This window comes from Vespa velutina, chromosome 19 (assembly GCF_912470025.1).
Source record: "Vespa velutina chromosome 19, iVesVel2.1, whole genome shotgun sequence".
NCBI classification, from domain to species: Eukaryota; Metazoa; Arthropoda; class Insecta; order Hymenoptera; family Vespidae; genus Vespa; species Vespa velutina.
Genome location: NC_062206.1, coordinates 605,866 through 619,271, shown reverse-complemented (window position 1 = coordinate 619,271; position 13,406 = coordinate 605,866). Strand labels below are relative to the sequence as shown.

Genomic DNA, 13,406 nt, shown 5'->3' with positions numbered 1-13,406 from the left:
ACATAACAATGTGTATTCATTTCTATGTATAGAAAGTAATACAAAATTAACAATACTAACTTTCTTGTACATTATTTTTTGTAGATATACCAACGCTTAAACAATCTTGAGCTTCTGGACTGCCTTTAAGTGGTAAATCAGAGCATTCGAGTAAAGGCACTTGTCCAATTAATGGATGTCTTTTTGCAATCGCATATTCTGTCCTACATAATTCATTTTCCAACAGTTCACATTCCTCCCGACATATTCTTCGTAATTTTCGATTCATTTCGTTTTTATTGGACGAACGACTATCTCCGTAACTTTGATTTATTATTTTCTGATTGCTTCCTTTTCTCTCTTTGCTTGGATTGAACTCAAAACCAGGACCTAACGTAGGACTTCTTTTTCTAGGAAGTCCATGCGTTCTTGTATAATCATCTAACATATCCTCTCCATCACCATCCTCCAAATGTTCATCTTGATTAGACTGAAGACGATTAAACAATTTACTACTGAATTCTGAGAATTCACTATTCTTTGGTTTTGGATTATTTGGTGGGTTTCGACAAATAGGAAATGTTGAGTAACATAAAGATGGTTTGGCGTAGCTTTCACAATTGGAAGATAAATCACTGTCATCACAAAACATAAATGTCAAATTGTATCATTACTACTTTCCAATGAAGTAGTTCTAATAAATAATATGCTTACTTTGAAAAGTTTATAACACCAAAAGCTTGGATCAATTTGTCTTCGAGCAATTTTTGAGTCATTGGATACAAAATGTAAACGGTCTGATTTCCAACAAATTGTGCACAGGTTTTACCCACGTAGATCTGTAAAAAAAAAAAAGAAAAAAAAAAGAAAAAGAAGATAAAAGAAAACATATAAGATAGTATTCTTACTTTATTAACATTTGTTACTACATGATAAATATTTACCTCACAAGTTCCTTCATGATTGTCTTTCTTCCCAGGTATTGCATTAATACCTGGAAATCCAGCAAAATTTACCATACCTGATGGTACTTGCATATTGACGTTTTTAAGGCCACTGAATGTACTAAAATCCACGGTGCTAGACTGAGAACTAGTCGGTTGTGGACTGGGCGATAATATATTTAAAGAATTTGTGGGTGCCAAATGAGAGATGTGTGGTGTTGACATACCAATCCCTGAGATATCCAGTCTGTTTGTATTATCCATCCTAAAATCAAAGACAATCATTCATGAATTTACCTCAAACTGATTCCCCTTACAAAATATAAACAAAGGCATGAGACTTAACCTCCACTTCCAATTTCAGAATGAAAATATGTATACTTGTTTGAAGTGTGTGTGTGTGTGTGTGTGTGTGTGAGAGAGAGAGAAAGAGAGTAAAAGAAAAAGGAAGATATTGTACGAGAAAAATAAGAAGAATATAAGGACCTTGTCTTTTATGAATTTATTATTAAGAAAAGTAAGTGACGTTTAACATACAATGCTCACATAACCTCATATAGCAATACATAAATAATAAACGATAACAAAGAACATAAGCGTCACCTTCTTTCCGAAAAGTTGGTAAGATTTTTGGCGATATATAACCCTCGTACAAAAATACAAATATTTTCTAACAATGCTAGGTACAATAGTAGCTTCATTATTGTAAATTTAATTATCAAAACATTAATAATATATCAAGTGTATATATTATTTAACACCACACCCGCGGAAGCCATCGGCAAACTAGAATTCGGCGTGTTCTCTGCATTGATAGAAGGGTTATCGCGCGTTTCGAAATGCGCATGCGCAATTATTTTTCTTCATTCTTTTGTTTTGTTTTGTTTTTTGTTTTTAAACAGTCAATTCGAGAATTTCAAAAGGCACGGATGACTTATTATCGTGCTTCCTTTTTTTCGAGTGTATGTAGTGTTGTAAATAATGAAAAAAGAAATAATAATAATAACAATAATATTGAAAAAAAAAGAAGTGATAATTACCCATCGATAAAACTAGATCCAGCGGGTAAACCGGATGAAAATTCGTCGGTGTCCAATGTTGGGTTATCTGAATGTACAATGGGACTAACTGGAGCTGAAAAAGGTAAGTTTTTTCTTTATTTTTTAGGTTAAAATTTTACAAATTGAAATAACTTTGTTTTCTTTTTTATTTTAACATAGTAAAGGATAAGGGAAACGAATGAGAGATAAAAAGAGAGGAAGAGAGAGAGAGCATAAAGATTTATCTTTTTGCTTTTTTTACGTAATATGCACGTCACGTTTATTAATTATGTATATATACATATTTTACGATTACCAAAAGATTTCTAAACTTGTTCCATCCAAACGTATTTCACGATAAAACACGATATATATATATGTGTATATATATATATATATATATATATATATATATATATATATATAGAAATATATATAATATATGAAAGTAGTTCGGAATACTCATTTACTGGCTGGCCGTCAAAAAGAAAAGGGGATGATGATAAGGGAAGTACATTTATGATGGGTAGAAGCAAGATGAAGGCGAAAACTTCAAAGCACGACGTTTCGTATCATCTTCCAAGACTCAATTTAAGTGTAATATCATCTTACCACGATATACTTTGCTCGTCCTCTCTCTCTCTCTCTTTCTCTCTCTCTCCTTTTCCCTAGCTCTTACTTTTTATATACAGTTACCTTTACTTTTGTTTATAAGTTACAAGACGAAAATCATCATCGTCTTCGTATAAAATAAAACAAAAGAGGAAAAAAGAATAAGAAAACAAATATATGAATATTCAACCATGAAACTGATGATGTCCTAATGTAATGTTCCTTTTATACATCCATAGTTTTTAAGTATAATGAAAGTCACTCTTTCTTTTTTTTTTGGCTGTTCTATACATCATTACACATCTCTTCTTCCTTGCTCTTTCTTTTTCTTTTTTCTTTTTTTTTTTTTATTCTTTCGCACATACCAAAGAGAAAAAGAAAGAAAGAGAGAGAGAGAGAGAGAGAGAGAGAGAGAGAGATCTATTTGCTCGAAAGGTTTACTTTCAAAAACATGTTAAGTTATTTACGTACTTTGCTTAGTCTACAAAAGTTTCACTAAGGCACGCGCTTTCAGTTATTTACTCTTAGGTAACATGATTCACCATCGTAGGCGTCGTATAACGGTACAGAAGAAATAGTTGTTCCCTTCAAACTTGCCACCCACCCGTAACCCACCCTCACACTCTTCTCATCGCCTTTTCTTTTTTCCCCATCTAGGGATTTGGTGATGGTTCGTTCGAGGGTAGATTCAAATTTCTGATATTATTTGCTTTTGTGATACTACAGTGTTATTTACGGATAAGATATTTTCTGATTTTGCGTGAGAAAGAGAACAAAGATAGAAGGATATGGTAAAATTAAAGATTAGAATGAGAAAGAAATATTGAGTAACGTAGAACTTGACACTAAGGACAAATATACACGTACATATATATATATATATATATATGTAAATACATATAGGGTGTCTCCCTAAAAACCAATTCCACTATAATATAAACCCAAACGATTACCGTACAAAATTGCTTTCTCTTTTCGATGAAACTCTAAAAAGGGATCGAATAGAAAGAGAAAGAGAGAGAGAGAGAGAGAGAGAGAGAGAGAGAGGAAGAGAGGAAGAGGGCTAAGGAAGCCGTTTGATGTCGTTCCTTCTTGTACGAAAATTCGTCTATTATGATACCCATTGAAAATGGTCGGACCTCCTTGCCGATCGCCCTCTATCCCTGTCATCGCTTCCATACCAGCCATTCCCCTTTCGCCCTCTTCGATCAGTTTTATATCCAACTACATATCAAAAGTCTATAAGAGTATCGTAGAATCGTTTCAAACGTCACTCAGTATTAACGTTGAAAGGCATGACGTAAAAATGGCGTAACGTGCCAACATCACCACCAACCAACCAACCAACCAACCAACCGACCAATGAACCCTCACAGTTTACTCAATTTTTTTCGTACCCATTGACAATTCCACTCACTCTCCGTAGACCATAGTCTACTCATCTCCCTCCTTCCCCAACTATAATCGAATAAAAGTAGGAGAAAGTCGTGCACGGGGACGAGGGAGTATTGTCGTAGAGGGAAGAAAGGAAAAGAAAGAAAAGAATATAGGAGCAATGAAAATCCTGGAAAATCGAAATAGAAAATGAAATTCTACTAAACGAGATAGAGACAGAGATAGAGAAAAAGAGAGAGAGAGAGAGAGAGAGGGGGAGAGAGAGAGAGAGAGAGAGAAATCCGTAAAATCTGTTGTTCACCTTTTGCTTTTCCCAATTTTTGTTTTTTCTTTGCTTTTTCTTTTTTGCGTCTCTAACTCTTTCACCGAAAAAAGAAAAAAAAAAAAGAGAAAGAGAAAGGAAGGAAGGAAGGAAGGAAGAAAAACGAGAGATCGAGCAGATCTCGTTCGATCGTGTGCACCGTTCACCGTATGGCTTATACCTAAATAATATGTATATATGTATGTATGCGAATGGAAGAGCGTGGGTGGAAGCGAGTAGTGGTAGTAATAGTAGTAGTAGTAGTAGAGGAGAGAGAGAGAGAGAGAGAGAGAGAGAGAGAGAGAGATAGGGAATGAGAGATCGGATCTCCCTCTCGTAACGTACCTTGTCTCGCGATATCTCACGATCGGTTGATCGAAGGGGCACTTTGTCACGCCTCGCTGAATTCGTCTCAATCCCTGCTTACATCGAATGTTCGAGGGCTTCAGACAGAGGGAGAGAGAGAGAGAGAGAGAGAAATATATATATATGTATGTATGTATGTATGTATGTATGTATGTATGTATGTATGTATGTATTGTATAGCGACCCCCTTATAAAATCTACGTACGTAACGCATACGTTTGTTACTCCAAAATAGAGTACTAATAATAAAGAAATAAAGAAAAAATAATAATAATAATAAATAAAAAAGTAATATTAATAAAGTTAATACAGTCGTTTTTTGCACAAATTTTTTCCATATCGATTTTAATTGACACCATTCAATAACTTTTTAATCGATATCATTTATTTTAATCGATATCATTATTTGTTTTATAAGCTCATACAGATAAATACGAATAAATTATACGGATAAATAATAAGGGTTGAATAAATAAAAATAACGAATGCAAATGTTAATTTCGAAATTTCAATTGCAAAATTGTCAAACGAGAAATGCATGGGAAACGTAACGCAAAATAATATTATATTTCAATTTCTCATTAATTTTTCATTTATTGACAGTCATTTATAATATTTCACGGAATATAGAAGATGGTTCGGATTGAATGAACAAAGTTTAATCTAAAAAAAGAAAAAAGAATAAAATAAAACAATTCAATGTAAAGTGTAAAACGATATGCTAAAGAAAATTAAAATCTTCGATGTTAATTATGTATTTACGATTTTTTTTTTCATATATATGTATATAAAATTATTTTATAAAAGTATATTATAATATATATTACGTATTTACGATACGATTACGATTTTGTTTATTTGTTTATATATACATATATATATATATTTATATATATTTTTTAGATAACATTTATTGTTATTTTTTTAGCAACGATTCTCGCAAAAGATCTTTTCTCTCTCTCTCTCTCTCTTTCAATCTCTTTTACTTTATTTTTATTTATTTTTTTTTAATCTCTCCGTAGTAAATTTTGTTGTGTTCCTCTTTCTCTTTCTCTATCTCCTTCTCCTTTCTCGTCTATACGAAGAACGGCGAGATTTTCTCTCTTTCGTTGCTCCTTCGTTCATTTCCGATGATAAATTTTCAGGGCACACGTAAGTACCACCCAGCTATACAAGTGTTTCTTTCTTTGTAACTGTGTTAGTGTCTATGTCTGTGTATTTGTGGTCGAACGAGATACGAGATGCATCCTGGCATCGTTACGTCGCACGTCGCCTCGTGCGAACGACACACCACGTAGTCGATCCACGGCATTATGTATCGCAAACAGGAAGTGGAAAAGATAAGCAAAGTCGTAGTCATTAATAACCTCCCCCTCCGTTACCTCTACCAACCTCCACTTTTTTCTATGCTCGAGTTGTACTCTCTTTCTACCCACACTTTTTCTTTCTCCCTCTTTCTCTTTCTTCCTTTCTCTCTTTTTCTCTCTTTCTCAATCGATCACATTAGTATATCTCTAATCGCTAATTTAATTTATTCTTGCAGAATTATTAATAAAACGATCCCGTTTACTTATTCATTTTTAATATTAATAATTTTCATCTCTATTTTTCTCTTTTGATACATATAATCCTTCAAAGTCACCCAATGCGTCCAATCTTCAAGAAAACTTATTGTACTTTCTTTAGGAACGTCAGCGAAATATTTTCTTCAACGTAATAACGAGCTCAATATATGACATGAATGGTCAACGACTTTACGTCGGGATGAAAAAGATGACAACAACAACAACAACAACAACAAATATATATATATATATACAAGTATATATGAGAACGTTTTAGCTTTGAGTAATAGAAACGATAAAAACGATGAAGCTTCGTAATAATGTATCCTTGTGTGTATGCTCCGTCTTTGTGTCTTTCTCTCTCTTTCTCTCTCTGTGTCTATGTATATATCCACCATTACAAGAGTGCAATATAAAAATGCGAAAAGCCCAGCAGGTTCTTAGAAAAGGTAGATAAGCGTTTAAGTAGGTAGGATGATAAAATAAGCCATTAAACTTAAGAAGCCCCTAACGCTTGGTTGTGACATTACAAGAAGAGGTAATGTAATCTAGCCTAATGTCGTCCAATGAAATGTAACGCAACTGTATTCCGCCTTATGTATTACAGCTCGTATAGCGTGGTTTTCCATTATCACGTGAGTCAACGTGCGAGAAAGAAAGAAAGAAATAAAAAAAGAAAAAAAAAAAGAAAAGAAAAGATATATAGAATATATCCATATAATAATATTATTAGAATAATATTTCTTAAATGTGAACTCTTTTGCATTAGAATTAAATTTCAATATTAAATTTGTATATTAATCAATCCTTTAATAAGTTAGAGAAATTTTTCATTCAAAACTATTCCTTCAGTTTCGAATCTCGAAATATATATATATCCATACGAAATTATCTCGAATGTAAATCCATGCGATTCTGTAAGATCGTAATCGCGTTCGAAGCCATCTTCTCCTGTTCTCTCTTTCTCTCTCTCTCTATCTATCTATCTATGGCAAATTACCGGAGAAATGGTTGCAAGGGGAACATGCCACCCTGAAATGCCTCTGTCTCGTGCATACGTTACGAGTCGTCCTTTTAAAGAGAAATATATATATGTATAGAGAGAGAGAGAGAAAGAGGACAGTCGGTAGCAAGAAAGTGACAGTGAAAGAGAAAGAGATAGATAGATAGATAGATAGATAGATAGATAGATAGATAGATAGATATAGATAGATAGAAAGAGAGAGTAAGAGAGAGAAAGGGAGAGAAAGAGAGAGAAGATTTGTCTTTGATAATCAACGGATGTCCCATCCATCTTGGTCAAAGGGGTCAACACTTTTCCGTGAACGACAGCACCGGTCGCAGTACGGCTAAATGCATTATTCATGAACTCGGCCTGGTAAGTGTTGTCCGAAATTCAATTCAGTAGTGTGCCCTCCCCCACGTAGAGAGAGTGAGAGTGAGAGAGAGAGGGAGGGAGAGAGAGAGACGGACCGTGTACGTGATTTGCCTCCCGCTGGACGAGCCAGAGAACGAAGTGAAGCCAAGAGAGATGAAGAAGAGGCTACCAAGAGATAGCCCCACACTTAGAACTTTGTCTAGACCATGTATAATACGTATATGTGTGTGTGTGTGTGTGTGTGTGTGTGTGTACACATGTGTATCTGTATCGGTGCATGATGTTACTTCTCTGTCAACTTCAACCTTTAATCCAACTATCGAACAATAGGATTTACGTACATAATCAAACGTTACGTTATATATAAATATATATGTTAGATCTGATATATTTATTTTTAAATATAAAAATCGAACGATTGATAAATAATAAGATCACAATGAGATCTATGCCACGTAATAGTACGTATAATATTTAATTAATGTTATTTTTCAATGAAATCGAAAATAATTTGATTGTACGTTTATGGCGTTATAAAGAAAACTAAAATGGGTAATGGGTGTGTCTCTTGGCATTATTATAATTTTATGTAATTCTCCTAATGGAGATTAGACCTCGGTAAAGGTGACCGTAGAATAATATTAAAGAAAAGAAAAACTTTTTCTCTTTCTTTCTTTCTTTCTTTTTTTTTTTTCTTTCTTTCTCACTCTTCGGACGAAACGCGAATTTAAACCATAATCCACCTTAATATGCGCCCAGGATTATTTTTCACGGCTCGCATCCCTGTCAGACTGGCCATTAGAAAGCGGTCCTCCTCTTTTTCTCCTTCTCTAACGGTTTCAAGTCTCCAACCAGCGAGCCAAACGAGCTCCTTGAAAAATGCACGGTACGCCGAAATTTTAAGATAATTCTCACGTTGTCTCTCCTTTCTCTCTCTCTCTCTCTCTCTCCCAATATCGTAGCATCCAACTACGGCTAATCCGATTCTCTACCCACCGCGAAGATATCCTCCTTTTTATTGTTATTACACTCGCCAAGCGTATTTTTCGTCGTTGAAAGAACGATTAGAGAGAACGAGAGAAAGCGAGAGAACTAACTCGCAAACTACTAGATTTTCCTTGGTTAAGAGTACTTTGAAAAAAAAAAAATTTTTTTTCTTCTATCGTTCTAACCGTTTTATGCAAAATTTATGCTAATTAAATCGTTCCCTGAAAGGCTTGCTCCTTTTTAATACGTTGATTGTCGAGAAAATTTTATATATTACGTCGACGTCTGCTGGTTCTGACGTCATAAAGAATAAAAAGAAAAAGCAGAAGGGTCGGCCAATAAGTAAATTAATGTACGGAGTCTTTTTTTTCTTCTTTTTTCCTTCTTTTTTGATACCGGCTGAGTCAAGAATCTAATAATTGGATGATTTGAGAGAAATCGATTAGTCTTTTACGAGACCACTATTTAGGCTAATTTTTTTTCCTTCTCTCTCTCTCTCTCTCTCTCTCTCTCTCTTTTTTTTTTTCTTCTTTATCCCCTTCACCTTCTCCTATTCCCCCTTTATCCTCCATTTTCCAACGTAAAACGAGTCTAGGAATTTTTTTTGCGATCTGAAAAAAGAAAAAAGAAATAGAAAAAGAAAGAAAGAAATTGACTTTTGAAAAATCAGTGTAAGAGCTTTTTTTTGATTATGTAAATGAAAAAAAGAAAAAATTTATAAATTGTTTATTGACCGATTTGATATATACTGAAAAATTAAAATGATTAAATTCATGTTGACCAATTAGAATTTTTGGATATTCAATTTCTTTATATATATGGTGGAAACCTTATTCCAATGATGTATGGAGTGGAGTGAGAAGAGAGATCTTTCGGCACGAAATTCGATAACACGGAATTTCGACGATTTTGCGGTCACCAATTAATTGTGGCTCGATTTGAATTTATCGATCCATTGATATCGCATTACGCGATATCCATTAAGATTTTATATTTTAAATTTTATATTTTATTTTTATACTTTATTTTAATATTATACATATATATTATTGATTGATTATTACAACACTCCACGTTAATTAGATATTTTTTACACTCATCTCGAGTGAGTAACAAAAAAAAAATATAAGCCCTTGAAACATTGGATCCGCTTTTTTTTTTTTTTTTTTTTTTTTTAATCACCCTCTATATATTTTTTCTTTCGAAGTAATATATCAGCGTGTCATTTAATGTACATACGTCGTAACCACGTCCGATGATGATTGTAAAAGTCAATCGATGCTGATCTGCGCGATAGTGAGTAACATTTGTTTCTTTATTTTAACATTCGTGCTTAATGACGTATGCAAAAAGTTGTCCGAGGCATAAAATTTGATTATGTATGTACCGTACAAATTTTCCCTGTCCAAATATACGTGCACAAAGCAAGCTTGTGTATTTTCTCTCTTTCTCTCTCTCTCTCTCTCTCTCTCTCTCTCTCTCTCTCTCTCTCTCTCTCTCTCTCTCTCTCTTTTACGGACAGAAAATTATCGCGAAAATTCAACGAGCAATCGCTAGCGTTAGCGTATAGCGACGTGTAATAGATTAGGTTACGTGATAAAGGATTTAAATCGCTTTGTAGCTTGATTTTACGTAAACGTTAAGTAGCGTTCTCTCTTGACAAGAACGACGACAAATCTAATGGCAATTATCGGGAATAATAACACAAATTGGAGGTGGAGGGTGGTATTGCGTAAGTAGATTTTTCATGAAAGGAGAAGGAAAAAAGAAAGGGAGGAAAGGAGATGGTGTTAAAGCCTAACATTACTTGAGAAATTTAATTTATTAAAGTGGGAGTGGTCGTGAATTCGGGAGGTGGTTGATAGGGAGGAAGAAGGAGGTTGATTATAACACTTCGGTCTAATCGACGTTCCTTATCGTTATCATGATCGTGATTGTGATCGTGATCGATACGAGAATATATATATATATATATAGCGTTATATCGGATTACCGACGGGTTGTAGCTAATTAATGAGACAATGACGTGAACGCGTTATTAGTAACTCGATATGTTTAAAGTGTCTTTATTTAATTTAATTGACGTTTTGCATTAAAGAATAGGATATGCCGTCTAATTAAAATAACGTATATAGAGATAAAATCGATTTACCCGTGATGAACATGATAAATGGATATTCTATCAATACACATACACACAAACACATACACACATATGTATATATATATATATATACGTAATCAAATAAATACTTATCAAATGAAGAAGAGTAAATGAGAACGTTGAAACATTTAATCAATGAAGATAAAGGCGTTATTTAACTAGCACATCGCGTGAGAGTTGATAAAAATCTCTATATATACATACACACATACATACAAACATATATATATATATATACAAACATATATATGGTATAAATACGATATAGATAGTATATATATAAAAAGAGAATGTATATAAATACATACGGTTCTATGGGAAGTATAAGTACATACATCCATGGTTAGAAGGCACTAGCTTAATACAGAAAGAATAAAAAAGAAGAGACAAAAGGGAGAGGGAGAGAGAGAGAAGTAGAGGTAAGGGGTGAGATGGTCCCCGGGCAACGAAAAGAGGATGAGTATAAGCGATGTCCGGTAGAAGGTTTGTCGGTGAGAGAGAGGTAGTGGCCATGTTTAATAAATACATGACTGGTGCTCGGTTGCATAGTTTACACAGTCGAACGATTTACTATCGTCCATGGATGCGTGAGCGTTTCCACGGGCCGTTGCGTGGCCCTGGGATTATCCCGAAATGTCGATGCCGAGAGGCCGTACTACCTACCAACCAACCAACCAACCAACCAACGAACCCAACCCAACCTAACTCAACTCAACCCAGCCCAACTCAACCACGCCATTCCCAATTTATCCGTTTTCCCACTTTCGAAAACCACCGGACCTATGGCTATCCCCACCTCTTTCCGTTGGTTTTGCGATCGCACCGTATCCGTTCTCTCACTTTCTCTCTCTCTCTCTCTCTCTCTCTTTCTCTCTCTCTCTCTTTCTGTCTTTATCTCTCGTTTTATGTTATGTGTATGTATATGTATACACTTGTATACTCGTCTCTGTCTCTCTTTCTCTCTTTTTATCTCTCTCTTTCTCTCTATCTCTCTTTGAAGAGTTTCTGTTCTAATGGACCACGATGGACAAGCTGTAAAGGATGACGTATCCCTCTCTTTCTCTCTATCTCTCTCTCTCTCTTCTCTTTCCTGTCTATTCGAGATAGGACAACATCAATATGTCCGATCAAAATCGATATTTCGATGAACGTAAACGTCAAATTTAATCGACAATCGTTTGGATTCTTTTAAATTTGTACGTACATACTTGTCTACGTTTGATCTATGACATTAAAGATGCATTTAATATAGATTTTACAATTTCTTATTTTATTTTATTTTATTTAAATTCAAATTTCGAAAAATTCATTACAATTATCTGTAATATTTAACATTTCTTTATTTATATTCAACGACTATACGGTTTACATAGATACACGGGATACGATATAGAGAACGTAGGTTGTACGTGTGTTATAAAACGCACGTGTATGTAGTTTATAGTTGTGAATGGAGGAAGATAAGAGAGAGAGATAGAGAGAGGTGTATTATCAGGAGGGAGAATCGCTAAGAGAATCACGCTTTTTCCGGTCTTTGAGAGTAGTACCGCAAAGGCACGTATCACTTTTGTGTATGGCCCTGCGATTTATATATACGTGTATATACATATACATATGTACTTGTATGTATATATGTGCGGAGACGAGTGCTTAGATAGAGTGCCTAGAGAGCTCGATGGATGAGAAAGAGAGAGAGAGAGAGAGAGAGAGAGAGAGAGTATAGTCGTTGGTGTTATACGGATACTGTATGCTCGTACATAGATCCTAGGATAACAAGCGTGGTCCCTCTAAAAGCTGGGATTAAAGGACTCCAACAATCCGCATTTCGTGTAATCTCGCATGAATCTTCATCGCTTACAGACGACGAATAGTACGAGAACGACGATGTCGGATCTTCTTTCTCTACTCTCCCTATTCTCTTTCTCTCTCTCTTTATCTATCTGTTTCTCTTTTTATTTATCACCCTTTCTCTCTCTCTCTTTCTCTCACGCGCGCGCACGTGTCTTTTCTAAATCCATTGAACTAGTTATAATTCAAGATTCAACGGGGAATCTTCGATTTTTTTTTTCCCAAATCAACGAGTATTTGATGGGAGAGGGTTGGAGTTGACCGAGAGGAAGGAGACGAAGAGAATGTGAGTTAATAGTGGTAGAGGTAATTTTGAAATTTTTTCTAGTCTCCCCTCTTCGCATCCTTCCTTTTTCTCCCTTTAAAAATTGCTTTTTAAACTTCGCAAGGTGTGTTTTTCTTTTTCTTTTCTTTTTTTTTTTTTTGCTTTTCTTTCTTCTTCCTTTTGTTCTCCCGCTTCTTTTTTTCTTTTTCTTTCTCTCTCTCTCTCTCTCTCTCTCTCTCTCTCTCTCTTCTTTTTCTTGACCTTAAAGAAAATATAGGAGTTTCGGATAAGCAGATAAGATAAGAGGTGGTCGAGATTCGCGCGAAAACGTCAGCTGTTTAGAGCGGGGAAACGAAATCACGTTGAGGTTATCGTCGAAAGAGTTGCCCGAGGCAGGTAGAAGGTATCTAAGGGAATGAGAGTGGAAAAGGCTCTGTGGATCTCTCTCTCTCTCTTTCTCTCTCTTTTTGTATATACGTGTGAGCGTGTCGGAGAAAAGAGAAAGAAGTATGGTAAGGATAAAGTAAAGAGAAAGAAAAAGGGGATGAAGATAACGTAGATC

At 34.7% G+C, this 13,406-nt stretch overlaps 1 protein-coding gene across 8 annotated transcripts in view; it reads right to left on the bottom strand.

Annotated features, from left to right (window-relative positions):
• The window catches only part of LOC124955770 (tyrosine-protein kinase transmembrane receptor Ror), a 192,780-nt gene that overhangs the window by 4,662 nt on the left and 174,712 nt on the right, over positions 1–13,406 (bottom strand). For 5 of the 8 annotated variants that reach the window (XM_047510668.1, XM_047510669.1, XM_047510670.1 and 2 more), the window contains 4 exons: positions 1,964–2,057; positions 924–1,188; positions 694–818; positions 61–614 (listed from right to left, as the gene is read on the bottom strand). In XM_047510668.1, coding sequence (XP_047366624.1) covers positions 61–614; positions 694–818; positions 924–1,188; positions 1,964–2,057 — 1,038 coding nt within the window. Of the gene's footprint in view, positions 1–60; positions 615–693; positions 819–923; positions 1,189–1,409; positions 1,429–1,526; positions 1,822–1,963; positions 2,058–4,616; positions 4,661–13,406 lie in introns of those variants that run through there. The other 3 variants (XM_047510673.1, XM_047510672.1, XM_047510676.1) reach the window with 3 other exon arrangements.